This window comes from Rhinolophus ferrumequinum, chromosome 24 (assembly GCF_004115265.2).
Source record: "Rhinolophus ferrumequinum isolate MPI-CBG mRhiFer1 chromosome 24, mRhiFer1_v1.p, whole genome shotgun sequence".
Taxonomy (NCBI): domain Eukaryota; kingdom Metazoa; phylum Chordata; class Mammalia; order Chiroptera; family Rhinolophidae; genus Rhinolophus; species Rhinolophus ferrumequinum.
This window is the reverse complement of record NC_046307.1, coordinates 12,756,173-12,779,543: the sequence shown is the minus strand read 5'-3', so window position 1 is coordinate 12,779,543 and position 23,371 is coordinate 12,756,173. Positions and strand designations below refer to the sequence as shown.

General features: G+C 47.9%; 1 protein-coding gene across 2 annotated transcripts in view; it reads left to right on the top strand.

Annotated features, from left to right (window-relative positions):
* Nucleotides 1-14,946: 14,946 nt before the first annotated feature.
* SPOCK1 (SPARC (osteonectin), cwcv and kazal like domains proteoglycan 1) overlaps nucleotides 14,947-23,371 on the top strand; it is a 480,272-nt gene continuing 471,847 nt past the window's right edge. The window contains exons 1-2 of one of the 2 annotated variants that reach the window (XM_033096540.1): nucleotides 14,947-15,113; nucleotides 15,748-15,933. In XM_033096540.1, coding sequence (XP_032952431.1) covers nucleotides 15,748-15,933 — 186 coding nt within the window. In that variant the 5' untranslated portion in view covers nucleotides 14,947-15,113. The remainder of the gene's footprint in view (nucleotides 15,114-15,747; nucleotides 15,934-23,371) is intronic. The other variant, XM_033096538.1, reaches the window with a different exon arrangement.

Genomic DNA, 23,371 nt, shown 5'->3' with positions numbered 1-23,371 from the left:
AGAAGGAGGATAACTAAAAGAATTACAAAGATAGGATTATTTATAAAGGTATAACAGAGTGGGTAAATTTAGAGACAGATCTGGTGCTGAGATTTCAAATAAAAGATTGATTTTTTGGCTTGGAAATCTTTATTTTTAATTGTTTACTGTATTAGCAAGTATTAGAAACCCAACTAAAGCTGGCTTAAGGAAAGACAGGAAAGAAGGAAGGAAGGAAGAAAGGAAGGTAGGAAGGAAGGAAGGAAGGAAAGAAGGAAGGAAAGGAAGGAAAGAAGGAATGTGTTGACAAATGTACCTGGTTGCTCACCATTTCTCTCAGCTCGGCTTTCCTCCCTGTTGGCCTCATTCAGAGTCTCTTCCAAGATGCCAGCAAGATGGGCACCCCCAACTCTGGGCTTACTTTCTGTCATTTTAGTATCATCCATGGAAGGAGAAGCTCTTCTCTGTCCTAATGTTCTACCAGAAGCCCTAGGATGGAGCCATGTTGGCAAGGTTTGGTCACATGCTCATCCTGGACCAGGACACTGTCGCCAGGGAAGTTAAGGCTGGGGTCATGTGCCCATTTCAGGAGCTAGGGTGTGCCACCTACCCTCCTGAATCATATGGGCTGAGAGAGGGGAAGAGGTGGTTCCTCAGAAGAAAATCAGGGCATATTTAGCAGAAGAAAGAGAAAAGAATGCCGGGCAGGCAAAAGCCACAGACCTCAGCTCCATTACTTGCTGATGTGCATTCACCTAAACGTTTCCCTTAGTGCAAATGCAAGGGAGCCCCAGGAATGGCTTATGTCAGGTGAAAACACCCAGTGTTCGTAGAAATATAATGTGTAACCTTTTATAATTTTTCTACAACCTTCGTGCACACCATAAATAGAGGAACTATACATGACTATTGAATTTGAGTTCAATAAAGGATTTGTACCACCTGAATTACACTTCTACACACAGGATAGGATACATTAACTTAATTACTGTTGCATTCAATAACATAGGCCATTGCCCTGGGAGTTTATCTTGTTTTGTACCTAGAGAGAAACTGGGCATCATTTCTAAAGGCAGTCAATTTCCAATTATCCATGCTAATGGAAAAATACAGCATGCAGTGACTCTAAATACAGTTTCTGTTTGGTTTAGAGAGTAGACATGATTTTTTATTTTTTTACCTGAGTTATTTGTTTTGCTTGGGCTCAGGTGACACTAAAAAGAGTTTGCATTATCTGCATCTGCACTTTCTTTTTCCCCCCTGGTTTATAAAAATGTGAAATGTGTTTTATTGATTTATTTTTGAATGCTTATTTTTTAACTTTTTCCTTTTGAACTCATTTTAGACTTATAGGAGAGTTACAAAAACAGTATAAAGAGTTCCCTTATGCCCTTTATCCAGCTTATCTTAATGTGAACGTCATACATAATCATAGTAGAAAACCAGGAAACTAACACTGGTACATCACTATGAATCAGACTGTAGATTCTATTTGAATTTTACAAGTTTTCTACCAGTGTCCCTTTTCTGTTCCGGAATCCCACATTTATTTGTTGTTTATCTTTAGTCTCCTTGAATTTTTAACAATTCTTCGGTTTTTCTTATTTTTCATAATCTCGACACTTCCGAAGAATACGGATCATGATTTTGTAGAATGTCCCTCAGTTTGGGTTTGTCTAATGTTTTCTCATGTTTGGAGTAAGGCTATGCAGTTTTTTTTGGCAAGAATACCAAAGAAATGAGTCATGTTTTTCTGGTGCGCCATATCAACAGGTTCCTGATGTCAATATAATTATGTTATATTGTTTTACCCATTTACCCATATATAATATAATATAATATAATACCCGGTCTTATTTTAATATAAGACCAGGTATAATATAATGTAATATAATACAATATAATACCTGGTCTTATAAGACCAGGTATTATAATGTAATATAATATAATATAATATAATACCGGGTCTTGTATTAATGTTTGCTCCAAAAGACGCATCAGAGCTGATGGTCCGGCTAGGTTTCATTTTCGGGGAAACACGTTATGTGCACTAGCCTGTGCATGTACACGCCTCTATATTTCTTGTGCAATGGGCTGATGGATGGAGTGGCCATGGTGGCAGAAAGGAAAGCCCAACAACATGGATTCCCTTTTCCTAAGGTTGATTTAGCTGCTGCCACAGCTGGATGTCAGAAAGTGGAATCATTGCTGAACTCTTTATATATCAGACCTCTTCCACCTTGGAATGGGCAGTGTTTCTCTCTGACTGGGACTGTCACATATTCTGGGGTCAGATTTGCCTTTGCTGCCTGCAGTGTGTCAGCCAGCACCACTAGCAAACATAAGGATCAAATCAATGTTTGATGTCCTGACATTGGATACCACACAGCATTGCCTTGGACCAGGGACCCCCTTTATGGCAAAGGGGATATGGCATTGACCACGTAACCGTGGGATCCACTGATCCTTTTGTGTACTGCACCATCCTGACACTGCTGGCCTGACTAAAGGTTGGAACGGCCTCTTAAGGGTGTAGGTGAGGTACCAATTTAGAGACGATGTCCTGAAAGGATGGGACAACATCCTTTGGGCTGAGTATACATCTTAAATCAATGGCAATTAAATGGTGCTGTGTCCCCAACAGACAGAATACCTTGGTCTGAGAATCAAAGAGTGTAAGAAGGAGCATCTCTGCTCATCTTCACTCTCAGTAACCCATCTGGAGAATTTGCACTTCCTGTCTACAACATCAGTCTGTCCATCTAGAGATCCTGGATCCTGAGGGGGATGCTTCCACCAGGGTACACACACTACACTTAAGCTATGGCGGCTGACTTCTCACTTTGGGCTCCTCATCTCACACCAGGAGGCTCACCAGGAGACTCCTCATCTCACACCTGGAGGCTGGCAAACCCAGAAAGGAGTATTGATCGTCCTCATCACGAGGAAGTAGGACTGCTGCTACGTGACGGCAGTGAGGAGAAATCTGTGTTGCATCAGGTGATCCCCTGATGTTCCTGGTACTTCCATGGCCAATTGTAACTATAAGTAGGCAAGCACAGCAGCCACAGCCTGATAAGAGCATGGTGGTAAGGGGCTCAGTTCTTCATGGAGAAGGGTCTGGGTTTCCTCACCAGGCAAGTCACCTACACTGGCAGATGTGCTGGCCAAGGGGAGGGGAAGGACAGACATCAGTCATCACTTCAAGACCAAGTGCAGCAACTAAGTAACCTTCCTGTATGTGATTTCCCAGGGAGTAACCTATGTGATTTCCCAGTAACCTGGAGAAGCTGTAGATGGATGGGGCAACCTTACCTTGAGGAGCAGTGAGTATAAGGGGTTCCCCTTCTCAGGAGACTTATCCTTGGGAGAGATAGCTGGAGACGTTGTGTACCCTCATAACTACCCCCATCCCCTGGCCGGCGGTCAGCAGGCAATGCCACGGGGAAACAGAAGACCAGCCCCTCATGGGGCACCAACCAGGGGGTACAGTTCTATGTTCCAGAGCTCCCCATGGGACCAGGCTGAAGCTGCTCACCCCGCCGAGACCACACCTGTGCTTGGTTTTCCTTCCTGCACTCTCTTGTTTCCTGTGCTTCCCTTCCCGCAGCACTTCCTCAATAATCCTTGTCTCAGCCTCTGCTTCTAGAGAACCGACCTAAGATAATACTGGTTGATTATTTTTATTCAATTGATGTCAGATGTTCCTGGCTGTTAGACATTCCAAATGACTTCATGGCCACATAATGTCCTATTATCTAAATGTAGTTTAGTTCACTAGCCTTCTGTTTCTAGACGTTTAGATTGTTTCCAAATTTTCTCTATTCCCCTGTTTCCCCCAAAATAAGATCTAGCTGGACAATCAGCTCTAATGCATCTTTTGGAGCAAAAATTAATATAAGACCCAGTCTTACTTATTTTACTATAATGTAAGACTGGGTAATAATATAATATAATAATATAATATAATTAATATAATATAATATAATACCGGGTCTTATATTAATTTTTCTTCCAAAAGACACATTAGAGCTGATGGTCCGGCTAGGTCTTATTTTCGGGGAAACACAGTATATGTAATGCTGAGAAGAACATTATTGTTGACAAATCTTTGTAAACATTCCTAATTCTTTTATTAGGTTAAATTCCTATGGGTGAAGTTGCAAAGTCAAAGGTCACAAACATATTATGGCTCTTAATAAATATCATGAACTTGGCCTCCAGGGAGATCGTGCCAATTTATGAGCCCACCAATGGCGTAGGAGGGTGATTTTTCTCCATACCTGCCAACTAGAGAATAATAATTAAAAAAAATCTTTGCAAATATGACAGGCAATTTATTATTTTAATGTGTTTTATTTTGGTTACTAGGCAGTTGACTCATGCGAGGTGTGATCAGAACATATGGTGGACGTTTAAATAAAAAAAATGTGTTACAGTGAAAGACACACTGCCATTAATCCTCCTCAAAATACCCCTTCTTGCTTCAAACACACTTATCCCATCGTTCTTGCTACTTTCTGAAGCAGTTCTAGAAGTTCTCTTTCGTGAGTGTCTTTAGTTGCGCTGTCGTGGCTTCCTCGATGTCCTGAATTGATTCAAAACGTTTTCCTTTCATGGTCATTTTGATTTTGGGAGAGAGCCAGAAGTCGCCTGGTGCCAGATCTGGTGAATAAGGTAGATGAGGACACACCGTAATGTTTTTATTTGACAGAAATTGCCCTACCAGAAGTGATGTGTGACATGGAGCGTTGTCATGATGGAGGATGAAGGAAAGACACCTCACACCTCCTCAGAGGAGAACGCTGGCGTAGAGGTGCTGTAGTTCTCTTCCCTCATTTTAGGAGAGGAGAAGTGGACTCCTAGGAATAGCCATGAACATATGGCATTACTTGGGCCTCACGGCTCCCAATCTAATTGACTCTCAACCATCTTCATCGGAAGTGAGCACTGAGAAGAATCGCTGGAACAGCAGCCACTACTGGCCAATCCCCATTGAGGAGGAGGAATGAGGCTCCACATCTTCTTGTGAATACTCATTTAGAATTAACTGAGCACTTAGTACATGTCAGAGATGGTTCAAAGCCCTGGGTATATATATAATATAATTTTCTCCAAATCCTGATAGGTGTGTGCTATGGTACCTTCATCCCACGAATAAGGAAACTGAAGCATATAGAGAGTGAGAAATGTGTGGCAATCACACAGGTCTTAAGTGCTGCAGCTGAGGTCCAAACCCAGGTCTTGCTAACTCCAGAATATAAACTCTTAATGAAGGGTGTACTGTTGGTCACATTTCCATGTTAAGATACCTCTGGAAGAAGAAAGCACATTACCCACCGTTGTACCCCAACATAGCCACTCCCTGTGTTTTCTTTCACCCTTCCTTCCTGCTGAAATCATTCTGTACATCTAATTCTACAACTTGATTTATTTTCCTCTGTGTTTCTCCATGTTGCTTCATGGATTTTATAGCCATCATTTTAATGACCTGCATAATATTCCTTTGTTGGGCAGATGCTGACTTGAATTTAGTGTTCTCCCAGTGAAGATCTTGGGAGAACTTCTGGGGACCCCTGCTGTCTCCCCTACAGTTCTCCCTGGTTTGATAACTCCCTTTTTACTTTACGACCTGAGTGAAATGATAACAGATTTAATTTGCAAATTGCCCGGGGATGTTTTTCATAGTTGTAAGCATCTGTAAATTACATGCGAATGTGTGGGTAGCCGGGAAAATTCTTCCTAACACTTCAAGAAAAATCTAGCGGAGAGGAGTGTGTAAGTGATTAACATTTCTTCTCTGAGTCTAAGTTTCTCAGGCTTTAGAGCTGATCTGCTTGTGTGTGCCTCATACGCGTACATGAGACTTCAATAAGAAATCACACAGTCAGCTGTGCAGCACCTTACAGGAAAGGCAAGGACCCTACCATGTCACGTTTACTGCGTTTCTCATGTGCAGACACTTGGCCCTGTGAGTTTGACCTACCTCTCAATCCTCCCGCAGCCCTGTAAAGAAGGTACACCCTTGTTATTTACACTTTACAAACAAGAAAATAGGTCGAGAGGGGTTAATCAATGAGTCTGAGAGTCCACAGCTAGTATAGGCTGAGCTGGTATTGGAACTCAGGTTCACAGAACCTCCGTGCTTCGTGCACTTAACACAGTGATGGAGGTTTGTGTCTTCCCATGGGTCTGTCAGGGCCTCGAGATGATGGCTTCCCGGTCTTATTCCTTTCTGGGGGCTTGAGATGGTTCCGTTTAGTGTGTAGGGCTTTGCTGACCCATCTGTATTCCATTTTGGGAGCTCTGGTAGGAAATATTATAGGGAGTTGGGCTTTGGCTCATGCTAGTTTGCTGGGTGGTTTTAGAAATCCTTCTGAGTTAGTTCATGCTCCAGGGAGACTGTTAATACTTGTGCTTCTCTGAGGGCTCAGCAAACTAGTCTGGTTCATACTGTGTTTCCAAGGCCCGCCTGGCTTGGTGTGGCTTCTCCAGCTCCGGTTTTGCTCTTTTGTTTCTATCCCAGCTTGAAAGCTGCTTGGAGAGCTTCCTCCAGGAGGAGCTCCGTTTTGCTCTCAGCCTTGGGGTCCTTGCTGATTTGGTGCCTCTCTCAGCAGCCTTGCTCTCTGGAGGCACGGCCTGCATTCTGGCCTCCATCTCCCCAGCAAGTGAACGTGCATCATCCCCAAACCGAAACCCTTCTCAAGGCAGAGCTGTGGTCTTGACCCTGAGGGAGAAGAAGGCCCCTGCCAGTCTAGTTCCAATCTTTGTAGTGTTTGTACAGGCTGATGCCAACACTTGGGAGCATTTCTCTTTTTTTAATGAACACACAGCTAATGAGAAAAAGAAGAGGAGCTTGGATGACTTTTCTGGGAGAGAAAAAGAAAATTGCCTTCAAGTCTCTGAGGGCTTGTTATTCAGTCAGCAGAGATCAGGTATCTTCCTAGTTTCCATCTCAGAGCATAGCGTGAGGGGAAGAGAATGAGGCAGCCCTGCAACAAGGTGTAGACGTGGACTCAGGAGCCAGGATGCCTGGGTCCAGACGCCTTAGAATCCTGAGCAGGCCACTTAGCCTCTAACCTCAGAGTCCTTAACCATCAGGTGGGAGGACTGAGGCATTTCGTTCCTGGGCTGGGTGAGGAACTTTTAATTTAACAAAGCACTTAATAGCGTCATTATGTGTAAGACACTGTTGTAAGCATGTAACGAATGTAAACTTGTTTAATCCTCTTGATAACCCTAGGGGGTACGCATTGCACTGTTTTATTGATGCCAAAGTGCATGCTGTTTTAGCGACTCTGAAGCAGGATGCATCTGACAGCTGACGGTGTCTCACGAACTCCAGGGGTGGTTGTAGCCATTGGAGAACTGGGAGGATGTTCCAGGCAGAACGTCTGGATGTCAGAGGTCTTTTGGAACCTGCAGGGGAATGAAACAAAGATAAATTCTTTCCAGCTGGGCCAAGCGAGCTTGTCTCCAGTGCTGCAAACAGGTATTGAGGTCTTCCCTGTTGGAATAAGCTCCATGAAGGCAGGGACTGTCTCTGTCCCATTCACCTGTTTTGTCCCCAGCACCATCTAGCCTGGCACAAAGGGCCTGCTCTGTGGCGGACTGTTGTGTGGTTAAATGAGGATTCTGAGGTTGCCTTCCCCAGAGCACCCAAGGTCCTTCCTTCCCATCCACAGGGACTTTTCACAAAGACGTCAGTGCCTGGAAGTCTCTCACCCGTGACCCCCAGCCCCTAGGAGAAACACAGAGGTAGGTCACCAGGCATCTTGTGAGCAGCCATCCCTATGAGAGGTAGAGGGGCCTCTGTGTTGCTGGGTGAGGACCAAACATGTGGCCCCTGGCAGCCAAATGCTGCTTTAGACGCCAGGATGATGCAGTTACACCATCATCGTGGACCCTGGGTCACATTAAGTCCTTTGGTACCATGTTCAGTAAGTAACAATTGTCAGTGCCTTTTGAAGCATCCACAATCACAATTGTAAATAATTAGTGCGATTCCCCATTTCACATCTTGCCAACTGGATCATACATTCCACGGGAACAGATGCTAAACTTCATGAGAACAGCATATACCTCGTATTGTGTATAAATGAGTAATAGCCCACTTATATCCAAATGTGACTTTGCACTGGTGCAAAATTTAGTGTGGGAGGTGAGGGATACACAGAGACAGCGAGGCAGAGGGAGTGGTGGGGTTGAGTGCCGCGGTGGGTCCTAGTGGGAACTTTGACATCCAGAAGTGCTGGGTTCAATCCGGGCTCTTCCATTTACTTACTGAGGGATCGATTCTGGGACTCACTGTCTTTGTCTTTGAAATGGGGCTTATTTCAGAGCCTACTTCATACGGAGTTGTGGTGACGATGACATTAGATAAAACTCAGGACTGCCGTATCTGACCCATCGTAAGTGCTCTGTGCACATCAACAGATGTCACTAGTATTGTCATCCTCGTGACTTTTTTCTCTGTGGTCAGGAATTTGGCTCCCTCTGCTCTGTCCCTAGGTAGTTGCTTGGCCATTAGGCTTTTCTGGCAAGTTATTTTTGTTTATTTGTGAAGTATTCATTTGCTTCAAATCAGTTCCCCCCAAGTTGGGTTGCCCGTTTGCCATGGCTCTGCATGGGGAGAAGAAAGCAAGAAGGTGTGTGTGGGGGGTGGGGGTGGCGGTGGTGGGGGAGGGGAGACGCAGTGAGCCTGGCTCCGCTGAACACGTATAATCAATAGGTGAAATCGACGAGTTTGTAAAAGTTATAGGCCCTGCCGGGTGAGCTGTTTTCAGTGGTGCTAAGAAATGCATCTCTTTCATTTTTCCTCTTCTTGGGGCCAAGATATGTTGCACCATCACCCTCAAACCTGCAGAAAATCCTGGGAGTGGGGAAATCATATCTTTCCACTTTCCGTGCAGAGTGTTCTGGGGTTAAGACGTCACCATAAACCTGGGGGCTTTTATCGTTTCCAAGAAGGGAAGGAAATAAAGGCATTGAGCCGTGAGCATTCACTGAGTCACTCAATATTTATTGTGTACCTACTATGTACCAGATGGTTTTGTACCAGATGTGGGTTTAGCAGCAGGTGAGAGACACACATGTGGACTCTGCCCTTGTGCCCCTGAATGTCTGGTGGGAGATGGACATTATGCAGCGGTGACAAGGGCCACAAGGCTGTCAGAGGCAGGAGAGCCTTTTCTGAAGACTCAGAGAGAAGCTGTGACCTGAAGGGTGGGGCGGGGGGGCGCTGGCCAGGAGAAGGGCATCCGTGTTCTCCTGGGGGAACACATCCAGGCTGCAGGGAGCCCCCCACAGAAAGGCCCTGGTGGAGGGGGCAGGGTGTAGGTGATCGGGGGGCAGGAGGAGGGATGTTGGGATGGAGGGAGTCGGCAGCCCCTGGGTAGCCATGGTGAGGTAGCCGGTCTTCATCCTGAGAGCGTGGGATGGTCACATTTATACTGAGAGAGGACCGCTCTGGTGCCTGTATGGAGCATGCGTGGCCGGCCCAGAGGCAGAGACCCTTGTAAGGGGCTTGGTGGTGGGAAGCGGACTCTAGAGGTGGAGCAGTGAGGAAAAGGGAGTGGAATTGGAAATTTTGGAAAGACAGTCTCGACGTATTGGTGATTCATTGAAAGTGAGACGGAGGTCAGAATGACACTAGCATTTGGCGTGGTGGTGGGGGTTGTTTTCCTGGGGTGGGGACATGGGAAGGCGAGCAGGTTTGGCTGGGGGACGCAGCTCAAGCATTCAGTTTTGGACACGCTGAATTCAAAGTGCCAGTGAGACAGCCAAATGGAGATGCCGTGTAGTAGGTAGATATACGAGTTTGCAGCTAAAAATAAATCTGCGTTGATGACAAGGTAAGTATTATAGGCAGCTCTTTTATCAGATGGAGCCCACGGGTGAGTGTCATTCTAGCCAGCACAGCATCATGAAGTGGGGATCTTCACCTAGAACTTTCCACTACTAGATTCATCTCTGTCTCTTTCTGTGACCTTCAGCAATTCATCTAACCTTCTGTGCTCCCCTATTCTCAGCATAAAATGGTGCTAGTTATGTCTGCCTCAGACTACCCGGTGGTTCATGGTTGAAGATCCATTAAACCGAAAGTAAAACATGTGGGGGCTCTTTGGAAATAAGAACTATGTTAAAACAAGGAGTTATTACAGCTGTGCGTAAGCCAATGAAAAGCAGAAATACAGCCCCAAGGCTCAGTATTGATTTTGGTCCTGGGTGCTTCCTGCAGCTGAATAAATCTGACATTTCTCCCCTCAAGTGCTGGCTGAGCTGATGGCGAGTCTCCAGCTTCCAGCCTCCTTTCCCCTGGTCCAAGGTTACATCCTTGCTCTGCTCAGGCCAGAGCCAGCAGCCCCTCGCCTGCCCGTGGTGAGCTCACTGCTCTTGGTACCCCGGTAGGTGGTTACAGGGAAGATTCCAGTTGTGAGGTTGGAGCTTGGCCAAGAGCAGATGCCCTCTGATTAAACTGGAGATGTTCCCCCAAAAAGCAAAGCTTGGATCTGCAGAACAAGGGCTTTATGGCAACCAAAAGAAATGTCTCCATACAGAGTTTTCAAACTTTAGAACGCATAAAGCGTCATGGAATTTGCTTCATTCATTCATGGGATAAATATTTATTGAATGTCCATTGAATATCAGGCTCTGAGATAAGCCTGGGGCTACAGGAGTGAAAAAGACAATATGTTTGTCCTCCTGGAGTTAATATTCAAATTGGGGAAGAGAAAGACAAAAGAACAAAATATTCTTTTTTTTTCTTTTTCTTCTTCTTTTTTTTTTTTTGTGTAAACAAAATACTCTTAAGGGAACAACCAGGTGCGAGGATAGAGTAGAGACTTGGCTGGAAGTGGGACGGCTCATTTTTTTTTTAATTTAATTTAATTTTTTTAATTTATTGGGGTGACAATTGTTAGTAAAATTACATAGATTTTAGGTGTACAATTCTGTATCACATCATCTATAAATTACATTGTGTGTTCACCACCCAGAGTCAGTTCTTCCGTCACCATATATTTGATCCCCCTTACCCTCATCTCCCACCCTCCACCCCCCTTACCCTCTGGTAACCACTAAATTACGTTCCCCAGATTAATTTTCAAAACCCCATGGCCATCTTGTGGTTACTGATTGTTTTCTAATCCCCTCACCTTCCCCCTTACCCCCACCCCCCTTACCCCCACCCCCCCCGCCCATCTAGCAACCCTCAGTTTTTCCTCTTTGTCTCCAAAACTGTTTCTGATTAGTTCATTCACTTATTCTTTTCTTTAGATTCCACATATAAGTGAGATCATATGGTACTTATCTTTCTCTGTCTGACTTATTTCACTTAACATAATGTTCTCTAGATCCATCCATGTTGTTGCAAATGGTAAGATTTCTTTCTTCCTTATGGCTGCATAATACTCCATTGTATAAATGTACCACAGTTTCTTAATCCAGTCATCTACCGATGGGCATTTCGGTTGTTTCCATGTCTTAGCTATTGTGTATAGTGCTGCAATAAACATAGGAGTGCATAAAGATTTTTGAATTGGAGTTTTGGATTTCTCCGGATAGATACCTAGGAATGGAATTACTGGATCATAGGGTAGTTCCATTTTCAGATTTTTGAGATACCTCCATACTGTTTTCCATAGTGGCTGCACCAATCTGCAATCCCACCAACAGTGCACAAGCGTTCCCTTTTCTCCACATCCACGCCAGCACTTGTTTGTTGATTTATTGATGATAACCCTTTTGACTGGGGTGAGGTGGTATCTCATTGTGGTTTTTATTTGCATTTCTCTGATGGTTAGTGAGGTTGAGCATTTCTTCATATGTGTGTTTGCCATCTGTATGTCCTTTTTAGAAAAATGTCTCTTCAAGTCCTCTGCCCATTTTTTAATGGGGTCGTTTGTTTTTTTGGAGTTGAGTTGAGTGAGTTTTTTATAGATTTGTGATATTAATCCCTTATCAGATATATCATTGGCAAATATCTTTTCCCATTCAGTAGGATACCGGGACGGCTCATTTTTGAAGGGGTGGTCAGGGAAGGCTTCAGTGAGGTGGTGACATTGGAGTTGACATCTGATGGCTAAGGAGCTAACCTGTGAAGAGCAGCGACAGGGCCATTCCCGGCAGAGGGCCCAGGCAGCACAGAGGCCCTGAGGGAGAACATGTTTGGCATCTATGTAAAACCATGACAAGGAGTGTGGCTAGAATGAATGGGAGACGGAGGGGGCCAGAGGGTGCAGGGCTTTACCAGTCCTGGGAAGGAGTTTGGAGTTTTGTTTTGTTGTCATGGTGAGCCATTGAAAGGTTTTATGCAAGGGAGTGTTTTCTCTTTTAAAAAGATTGCTCTAACCCCTGAGTGGTTAATGGGTTGGAGGGGAAAGGAAAGAATCAAGGAAACTAACCAAGAAATCACTGCAGTTCTCCGGGTAAGAAGTGACACCCAAGAGGACCTGGTGGTGTTGGTGGTGGTGAAGTGAAGTGGATGGGCCGGAGGGGTGTCTTCTGGGAGCGGAATGGACCGGCTTGCTCTTAGACCGGAAATGAGGGGCAAGGGAAAGGGAGGGACTGAAGAGGACGCCCGGGTTTCTGGCTTTCCCTGATGAAGATACAGTTACTGTAATAGGGTTGACTCAGCACAGGTCCATGGAGGGAAACCTGGAGCTCTGTTTTGACCTGGTAAAGTATGACAACCCATGGGGCATATGGAGGAGATGTCAAGTGTGAAGTTGGATGTAAGGCTAGAAGTCCTCAGACACTCTGGGTGGGAAACGCAACTGGAGAATCTTAGCACAGGACTGGATGTGAGCACCGGGGAAAAGGTTTAGACAGAGCAGAGGGCCGAGGACTGAGCCCTGAGAAGCCCTGTATATAAGTCGGAATGATCCGTGGGGAGCAGGAAAGCCAGGAGGAATGGTGCCACCGGAGCCTAAAGTAACTTCTCAGAGGCCTGTAGGGGAGGAGTGAGGCCTGCCCCCTCGCTTTGGTGACTTGGAGGAGCTTGCTGATGGTGACAAGTTATTTCAGTTATTCAGTGAGGATGAAGAGCAGCTTAGAATGGGGGAAAGAATGAGCTGGAGCTGAGGAGGCAGAAATGACATCCGGGTACAACTGTTTAGAGAAGTTTTGCAGTCAAACTGGGCAGAGAAATGGGGAAGTAGCTGCTTCTTTGGATTTTTATGAAAGTAAAATATGTTCTCTGCATTATTTCTAAACCTCACTCCTGCTCTGATATACCCAGGACATGACATTGAAATACCGAAAATATTTCCATGATAAACCGTGGAGGACATGTAGTCCCCAATACATAGCTGTGACTCCACTCCCTTTTCTCCCTTTCAAGAATGCTTCCAGGAATGGAAATCAGTCAGAGTGACGTCAGGATAAGCATCTGCTACTTTTCAGGAAAAATCATAATCCAACTTCTACACATTAAATTACACACAACCAAATTATTTGCAGTACGACTTACAACTGACCGCATCACACAACATGTTGGGGGCATGTTGGCCAAGTGTGGTTTCAGACCAGGATTGCGTGCTGTTCATTCGTTCATTCATTCATTCATTCATCCATCACATATTTTCTGAGCACTTGCTGTGTGTCAGGAGCTTGGCTCTGGGTGCTGAGAGCGGTGGAGCACAAGCCAAACACAGCCTGCCCTCACAGAGCTCCAGCCAGGCGAGGGGCACAGATGTGCGGAGTGAGTGATCTCAAGTGCAGTGAGTTTATAGCTGGGGAAGCACAGTGTTCTCCAGGGGGGTCACAGGGTCCTGGCCTGGTCCACAGGCTCTGCAAGAGTTCCTCTGAAGAGGTGCTAAGGGGGGAATAAACTAAGGGGGGAGTTAGCGAGGCCTGTGTTGGGGGTGGTGTGGACAGTGGCCCAGCAGAAGGGAACACGCAGTGCTGGAGGGAGCCCATCTCCACGGAGGTCCACACCAGGGGCCGCCTGGACAGGACGTCAGGGAAGGAGGAGGGAGTGGCATGACACGTAGGCAGGGGCCAGGTGTGCAGGGCCTGGGGGCTCCTGCCAGGGGTTCGATCTTTTTCAAGAAAGCAACATGAAGAGTTTGAAGTGTGTGCTGAGGGGAGAGGGGCGAGTGTCAGCCTTATTCTAAAAGAGCACTCAGGTGTCTGGGGAATGAGGTGTGGTACAAGAGAAAGACGGCAGGTGAGTGTCACCTGTCTGCAGACAGTGGGACTACATTAATCCCCTTCCGACCCGATTTGACCAGACATGGCTGAGGATTTGAAAAGTGAGTGGGGGGGGTAGAGGGGAAAGCCAGCCTCCTGCTTCAGTGCCCTGTCCCAGAAGCCTGGTCTAGTTTTCCTCTTCCCTCTCCCTCCTCTCCGGGAAAACCCAACTGCTGGGGCCAGTTCAGCAGATGAGGGCTTCTGTGCAGAAGAACACCAAGGTATACCCACAGGGACATAATGTGGGGACACAGGATGTAGAAATGATGGGAATGGAAGCCAGAAGGGCCATCTTAAGGGACTGACAAAAAGCAATGGGTATGGAATGGAGCATGGAAGTAGGGACACGCGGGTGGGTGCACCCCCTGGGATGGGCAGTGCAGAAATTCACTCACCTCGGGAGACCCTCCTATGGAATGCTGATTCAACAAGTCTGGGGAGTGAGCCAGGAGCCCCCATTCTGAGGAGCCCCTTCCTGCCCGCATTGCGGTGATTCTGACTTAGGTGGCTCGGACAGCCTTCCTTTTGAGAATGCCTTAGTGCTGGTAGGCGTCTAGGCCTTGTACCGTCAGTTCTCTCAGCTGTCACCAGCGTGGGCCTGAAAGCTTGTTTCAGTCCGGCATTGAGATGTGGATAGCCACATCCCGGGCTGGGCTGAACCAGGGACGGCGGGGCTGTCGCGCGGGCGGCACAGCAGCGTGCGGCCGCCAGGGGTCGCCAGAGCCCTCGGCTCGCGCGCTCGGGCTCCTCCGCCCGCCGCCGCCGCGCCCGAGCCAGCCAGGGAGCGAGCGGAGCCAGAGAGCTGCGGACTCACAAAGCGGCCGGACGCGCGGCGGCGGGTGGCAGGAGCGCAGGGGAGCGAGCGGCCCTTCAGCCTTCCCTGCGACCGCGCCACAGGAGCTCGAGCAACTCGGACGCGGGGACCTGGGCCGGCCCCCAAGGTATATGTCCGCGGAACCCCGTGCGCCCCAACTTGGCGTACTTGGTACCTCCCCGCGACCACCGGGGGGCTGGCACGGTCAGGGGCCTGGGGGTATCTTCACGCGCCTTTCTTGCCCAAGCGGCAGGGTGGGCCAGGAGAGACCACCCCCCAGCGGCGGGTACGCCCCCACTCCCCCGCCCCATTCCGCCTGAGCCTGGACTGCTGCTTGGAGCCCTGTGCTCCCCCTCCCTGCCTCAGTGCTGTGGGCATAGTCTATGGGAGTGCGGCTTGCGGATCCAGGGCTCCCGGTTATTGGGGAGGGGTACTGAAGCCCCCGATCCGAGAGTCGCGGTCTCTGGGGCACCCAGAAAATAGGTGACAGGGGTCCTCTATAGTTTGATAGCAGCCCCTAATTTGTGACGCAGCCTCTTCATTTGTAACAGCCTCTGGCCCCCATTCGTGAGAGGGATCCCTAGGTCTCTAGATCCGCGACAGGGGCCCCAGGTGTGCGAGGGATGACCCTGTCCCCGCCGTGAGATCCCCCGCCCCTATAGCTGGGGCCGGTGGCGGAGGCGCTCAGACCTCGGTGCCCGGCGAGGGTCTCGTCGCCCTGCCCTCCCAGCTCACCGCCCTGCGTGCCCCCTGCCCCGCAGATGCCAGCGATCGCGGTGCTCGCGGCGGCCGCCGCGGCGTGGTGCTTCCTCCAGGTGGAGAGCCGGCACCTGGATGCACTCGCCGGAGGCGCGGGCCCCAACAACGGCAATTTCCTGGACAACGACCAGTGGCTGAGCACCGTCTCCCAGTACGACCGGGACAAGTACTGGAACCGCTTTCGAGATGTGAGTACCGCCTCCGCCCGGCCCTGCGGGCAGGGGAGCCTCTGTGAGAGGGGGCGTCCGAAGAGGGGTGGGTAGGGGACTGGTGCAGACCTCCCACGGCAGCTTGTGGGTCCCGAGTTCCTGGGCTGCGTCTTGTCTGAGAAGAACTTTAAAGAGAACTTCAAAGGCTTGATGCTCTTTGCCTGTTACCTGTGGCGTAGGTGTGTGTATCTGTAGGACTGGGGGAGGTGACTGTACTAAACATGCTATGAAACAGCGAGCAGCGGCTGAGAGAAAGGCTCCTGAAGCTTCTGAGTTCTAATGTGTATGGTTGTCTTTGCCAAGCGCCCCAGAGAACCTCCCTGGGGCAGCAGTGATTTGGACCATCTCCAGGGTGTGCCAGAAGACTCTCAGCTGCAGAGGTTAGGTTTGGGGGTGAGCCTAGCTCATGTATTAGGGAGCCAGTTGTTCCAGGAGGTTCGGAGGGACCTAGCAATGGGCCTGATGAAATGTTGGCAGAAGGGGAGTGTGGTGGTTTTGACCCTTGGCGTCTTTAGGGGAAGGGGCAGAGGGCAGGCAGCTCATGGAGGTGGTTCCCTACCCTGAGGAGGAGCCTGGGTGGCAGAGGACTGCTCTTCTTGGCGAGCCCTGGGAGGAGAGAGAGCTATTCCCAGGCACCCAGAGGCACATCTGCTGCCTGTTTCTGCCCCAAGGCTGGCTGCTGCTCCCCAGGTATGCCCCAGAAGATTTGGGGCAAGAGGCACCCAGTACGGTCTTCCAGCAGATGGCATCCCCTCCGTGCGGTGGGAGCTGCTGCCAGCTCTTTTATAGGCTGCCCCAGGTGGCTGTGGCCGGGCACTGAGGGAAGGAGGAAAGAAGTTTTATGATACTTAACATGAGGAATTCCTGCCCTTGAGAGAGACCCGTACCCTGGAGCCCCCGTTCTTGTCGCAGGGCGTCGCGTTCTTGGAGGTGGGAGATGTGTGGGTCACCTTCTCCACTGGATTCCTCTCAGGCCCGTTCCGGGTACCCCCAGCCCTTGCAGGGGGGCATCTGAGGAGGCCAGTGAATCCAGATGTTTTCTGGTACTTTCTAAAGAGCATCTGTCTCTCCAGGTCCCACTCCAGAGAAGCAGGTACACCCGAGCTGTGAGTGGGGGCTTACGTCTCTCTCTTCCTTCTCTGTTCCTTTCCCCTCTCCCTCTACTTGACTGTGGGCTGCTTCTCTTTGAAAGGGGATTTCAAACGCTTTCAGTAACTCTCCACAGCTACTTGGGGTCTTAATGTTGTAGTAGATATTCTCCCTGACCCCCCTCGTGAGGTCCCTGCCACCCCCCAATCACTCCCCATCCGTGATCTGCTCTGTTAACTGTCTTCAATCACCTCGCTGACCAGCTCTGAGGAGCCTGCACTGACTGGGGCTGAAAAAGATGCCCCAAATTGCCCAACATATGCCCCAAAGGAGCTTCCACTCATAGACTCACATCGAGTAGAAATCATTCCGCTTGTTTTGTTTCTTTTATCATTACATTTTAGATAGAGTTGAGGAACAGGGCAGATGTTGAACTCTGCTAGGGAGGGGAAAATTGAGCCAGGTGTAGAAGAGAAGGGGCCCCTTTGTGGGGGGCTTGGTTCCTGCGATAGCTGGGCCACCTGGAGAGCAGGTGTGGTCTTTGAGGTGTGGAAAGGTTTACTGTGCTTTCTTGGGCCTGTTTAAGGCTTTCTAGTCTCAGTGTACCATGAGCATGACATTATTCCTATTTCCCATTCAACTTTCAATTTTTAAAAAGGGGACTTTTCTTCATTTCTCATCTTTCTTGCAAATGATGTTTTTTTATCCTTGCATCAGTGTTTTCCAAACTTGCCTGATGATGAAGCTCACCTGGGAAGCTTGTTAAATCACAGCACCCAGCCTCCTCCCTGGAGATTCTGGTTCCACATTTCTGAGACGAGTGCTGGAAATCCATATTGTAAACCAACATTCTAGGTAATTCTTGTGATGTTAAGGAAATACTGCCTTGAATGTTGTAAAAATGTCCAAAGCATAACAAAAAGAGTGTTCAATGTGCTGCTTTTTTGTTTCTGGAGCAATTTGAGGTATGAAGCTAATTTTTAGAGCAGCATATGTTCTTTTAACATGAGAATTTAATCCATCCTGCCACTGAAACCATCTAAAAATGTTTAAAAAATCTCCAACATCTTTAATCATCAACCATTTTATATGCTTCATGGGGTCTTCTCTTGCTGGGGGTGGTGGCTCAGACATAATTGAATGCCATTAACCTCTTCCAGGGTGCTGTGAAACTCTAGATAATCTTTTAGGGCATGTCCAAGTGTCTTTAGTTGGGCCATTCACTTGGAATAACCACAAAGCCGGGGTCCCGTGGGGCCAGGGAGTAAAAGGGCTCCCTGATGGGAAGGGGGTAGAGAAGCCACCTGATGAGTGGACAATGGACAAGGCCCCAGGCCTTGCTCGAGGGTGACAAAACTCAGCTTCTCTGCTATTGTTTCAGTGGTTTTGTGGAAGCCACTGGTGACTTTGGAAGCCCACCGTGAGACTATTGTTACGATGCTTGTCCGTTGTTGAACATCATTATGAAAGGAAACTTCTTGCCTTTCCCCCGACTTGTCACTTTTTGTATTTGGAGGAGAGAGGTTTAGAAATGATTTTTGAATTTGTGAAACTGAAAGCTAAGGGCTCCTTTTAGAGAACTGATGATACCCATTGGTGTTGTTACCGCGCTAACCGAAATAGACACGATGGTGGGCTGTGTGTGCCGTGCTCCCCTGCCTGTGGGGTGTGCTGTGACATTGCCAGAGATGACCCGATAGCCTACTCATCACTTGCAAGTGGTCCTATTGTTCAAATAATCGCTGTCTGTTTTCTAGAAGTAGAAATTTCAGAACTACTCCATGTCTTGTTACCTGGAGTGATGGATGCAAGAGAAACGTGACATTCAGATGTTATGGCTCCTTGCGTGTACTGGTGATATGTTAGTTTGGTCATCATTTCTTTCTTTTTTGATTAATGTAATTTATTTTCCAATCACAGAGCTCATCATCCTTTTTATAGAGACTAGCAATTAGGATGTTCGGGCCGGATGGAAACCCAGACTTTTGCACGAATACAGTGTTAAGGAGAAGAAGAAGGACTGCTGTTTGTATTAAATTGTACAATAATTTCCCACTTCAAACTGTCCTGCCTTTAACTTCTCTGTGGTTCGAGGCTGAGGGGTCAAGACACCGCAGCAATTTTCTTGATTTTTTTTTTCTGAATCTTTCTTGACGCTCCATAACCATTCTTGTAAGGGAAATTTCCTCTGTTCCTTCTTACATTCATTTGTACATTCATTCATTCCAACAAATATTTGTCTGTCTACCATGTGCTAGAGTGGTTGGCTCTCGGGGTGAGCAAGATAAATAATAATGATTTCTTTACTCCGGTAACCTCTTCTTGTCTACTGGATGAAATCCTTTAACTTACGTTGTCACGCATTTCTTTCTTACCCTGTTTTCTTTTCTTAAATAAGCTTTTGTTTCCTTATACATGCTGGATGTAATTAAAAAATTAAAACGTTGCAGAAATAGCTAATACCTAACATTAATGAAGCACTTTGTGTGCCAGACATGGTTTAACGTACTTTATCTATATTATCTCATTTAATTCGTAACAATCCTAGGAGAGAAATTCTATTATTACCCCCAGTTTCCTGGGAGGTGAAGGCTCAGGCCCGGAGCTGTAGAGCCGGGTTGTGGAGGAGGCCGGCCTGGGATGAGGCAGCCTGATTCTAGCCTCTCACTGTGCCAGCAGCCAGGCAGGAGTGGAGGAGTGGATTTTGGGTGTGAGCCTCCACTGATGTCACGTTGCAAGTCTTTCCTGCTTTCTGTCTGGAGGCAGTCAGTGAAGAACCTTTGGTTGAGACAAAGTGGAATGGGAAGCCAGGTGGACACAGTTTCCTGTAGGGGTCACATCAGGGATTCTCTTCTGCTAAAATGAGTTTCTGATTTGATTAAAATAATATTGTTGCTTACACCAAACATGACATTTTCTTTCTTTTGTACACACGATACTAGCCCTGACATTTAATTCCAGGATAATTACCTTTAGCAGGCCCGAAGAATCAGAAATGTTGCCTTGGCTGGCATTTATCTTCCTCCAGAGTGACCCGAGTTTGTAATTCTAATGAGACACAAGGCCCAGCCCGCAGTCTTTTTCCTTCTGGCGCACACTCGGTGGGATTTGGGGGTCTCTGTAGCAGAACTGGGGTGTCAGTGAGCATCTGATCTGCTCATTTGATCTTACCAGCTCAGCTATAATGAGTTTCAAGGGCAAGTGGGGCTTATTGACAGAACAGTGGCTGGCGCAGATGGTGGCGTTGGTGACAAGAGAGGTGGCATGGCTTCGTGGATCAGTCATTAATCTGTCACCACAGAAAGTCGGTTTGTAATAGAGAGTAGCAGAAAATCATTTTGATTAAACATCTTCAAGGATACTGAAATGAGTTTGTGATCCTGACTCTTTTTAATGAAGCCACTCTCTTAAATCCCCTGTATGAGATGACCACTGATAGAAGTAATTATTTTACAGGAACCATTATAAAGGGACACTGTGAACGTCGATAGACCTAAGACCATTTTTGTGTTCTCTGTCCTTACCTTCCATTTGTCCTTGCCGGAGAAAACCTAGTTCTCGCCTGGCAAGGGTGGCAGAGCTTCTCGACTCAGGTGATCTTCCCAGGGGGTATTCCCCTGCTCCGGGCCCTCCCCCAACCCTGTTCCCACGCTATTTCAGGGGAACTGGACTGCTGGGAGGATAAACACTCTCCTACGTGCCGATGAGATTACTTTCAAAAGCAAGAAGTGGTCCCAAATGGACCTTTGGACCTATAATACTCCCCTCGTGGAGTGGGACCTAATTATTAGCGCAACTATTTTATCTTTCTAGGGGAGAGAAAGTCATGTTAATAATTGGGTATTTTATAATAAGCAGTTTCTCCTTCATTGACTCAGTATCACTTATTTCAAACCAAACACGCTTGAAGCTCATGAGGCTGACTCACCGCGCAGCGCAGAGCCCACTGTTAGGCTGCGTTCACATCCCACTCCTGCCAAGTATAAGCCGGGGTCTGGCTAGAGCATCGGTTTCCTCGTCTGTAAGACTGGACTGATCCCATCTACGTGGTGGGGTTTCGAGCAGGACCGAGCGAGCTCCTGGCACAAAGTAGATGCCCACGGTCTTGCAGCGGCTGGTGTACCCATTATTCTGATTCGCCTTCTGAGGGTCACTTCTCTTAACTTCTGCTCTGCGAGCAGGTGTGAGTTGTTGGCACACAGCGAGGGACGTTGCTTTCTGCCTCATGTCTTAGAGAAATGTTGGGGCAATTTGTTCCGTTATCCTTGAGCCTTGCCAGTCGGGAAGGCCGTGTGAGGTTCCGTATGGCCCAGTCTCTGTTGTTTTCCAGGCGCAGCTCCTGGCACAGGAGTCCTTCCCTTCATATTTCACATCCTCACTGGACCGCTCTGGAAACTGGCAACTCTCACCCTGATAGATCTGAGAGGAGGTCTGTGCCCAGCTGTGCCTGAAATCCTAGTTATGGGAAGAGCTCCCCAGGGAGCCCTGTTCTGCCCACTCAGCTCTAATTGGTTTCACTTTTCCTGTTAATCTCTGATCCAGTAGCCTCCAGCCCACGTCAAAAGGTAAAAACTTCATCTCGTTCTGCAGAGTGGTCCCCGGGCTGGCTTTGGGGTGGCGAGGGTTCTGCCTCGCTGTCCGTGGGGCAGCTCCTGCAGGGTCTAGCAAATACGTCTTGTTGGCTTTAGAATCAATGGAAAAATACGAGTAGATTGGCCAGGGCTTTGTTCCTTCTATAAGAGTTCCAACTCGCCAGTACCAGATCATTACAAGCCTTCAGAGCACCTGTAACTCACTACAGCCGAAGCAGCTTAGGTGTGGTTCAGGAAAACCCAAACAATAACAAACAGTGAACGCAGGTCATGATGGTTTGTTGGGCAAAAATATTCTCCAAATGCCAGGTATGTGCCAGGCCTTTGCTAGGTGGTGGGTGAAGAAGACAGACGAGGTCGGTATCCTCCTGGAGTTTACGGTCTAGCATGGCAGACAGAAAAACGGTCACAAATAATCATTTGGGTACAGTTGAAGTGCTACAAGGTACAGGTACAAGTGCTCAGAGAATGTGTTAGGGGAGGCGAAAGGGCTAATGAATTTTTCTGGTCCAGGAAGGGCTCCCTGGGAAAGGCATTGGATGACCCGGGAGCGAACCAGGTGAGGAGAGGAGGTGCTCGTGGCCCAGGCAGCGAGCGCAAGTGCAGGTCCAAAGGTCCTGAAGTAGGAAAGACCTAGGTGTGTTCCCGTCAGATGTGTTTGTCCCAGCATTTCCTTAGGTAACAAATCTCTCCCTGTTGATTTAAAAAGCATGCTTTGCACATTGTCAATTTAACACACATTTTGGGGGCAGGGGAATGAGTCAGCTGTGACAAGTGAGGTACACAGGTGGGGCAGTACTTGGAGGGATGGCCTGTTTGTGGTTTCCCCTCTTGCGCCTCTGTGCTGTCTCTGCAGCCATCTCTGTTGTGTAAATATCCCTCGCCCCACCTTCCCCTTTGGAACAATACTTCCTACTCCTAGTGCCTGTGACCTACAAGTTCTCCTTCTCTCTGCGGTCAAGTATCCTGGGCCATAGAGCTCCTACAAGTCCCACTGCTGCTTAGAAATGAGGGTACCGTGGAATTTCTTGGATGGAGTGATGATCTGTGAAGTTTCTTTCAAAAACGAGATTGGTATATACGTGCTGCTCCTTGCTCTCCTCCCATGTCCCTCCCCTGCCACCAGTGCTGAGAACCAACCGGGTGCCAGGCTTGGAAGCTAAAGATGAAAACTAAGATTTCTACCCACAAGGGTCACAGTTTGGGGGAGAAACACAAGCATTCAGTTCCTCCAGCACGTGCATCAGAGTGCAGAATCGTATGTGGCATTTCTAGCCCCTGGGTCTGGATCCTCCCAACTTTACTGGGACAGATATCAGGATAATGGTTTATTTTTGGGGAAGAGGAGAGGTGCATTCACACAGTAGAGATGCGAATTATTGGACATTTTCCTGGAGGCATAACACTAATGTCCAAATTAGCTTGATTGGGTGCTTTTCTTAGGATTCTATGCAAATATGTCCCTCAGGAGATGCTCCGTCTCCCTTGATCCTTTAAAAGAACTTTTCTTTGGTGCAGCAGGGAAGGGAGGAAGGAAGGACGTATTATGCAACTACTTGTGATAACCTGCAAACTCTTCCTGTGTGATCTGCGACCCGTCGTACAGCAGAGGGCACCGTCAACCATTCCCTGGTGTAATGACGTCGTGGGTGAGCAGGCATTTATGCAGAGTCTGTCGGGGCCTGTGGCTGGAGCAGGGAAGCAGAACTTCCTGCAGGTGTGCCAGGCAATCTTCG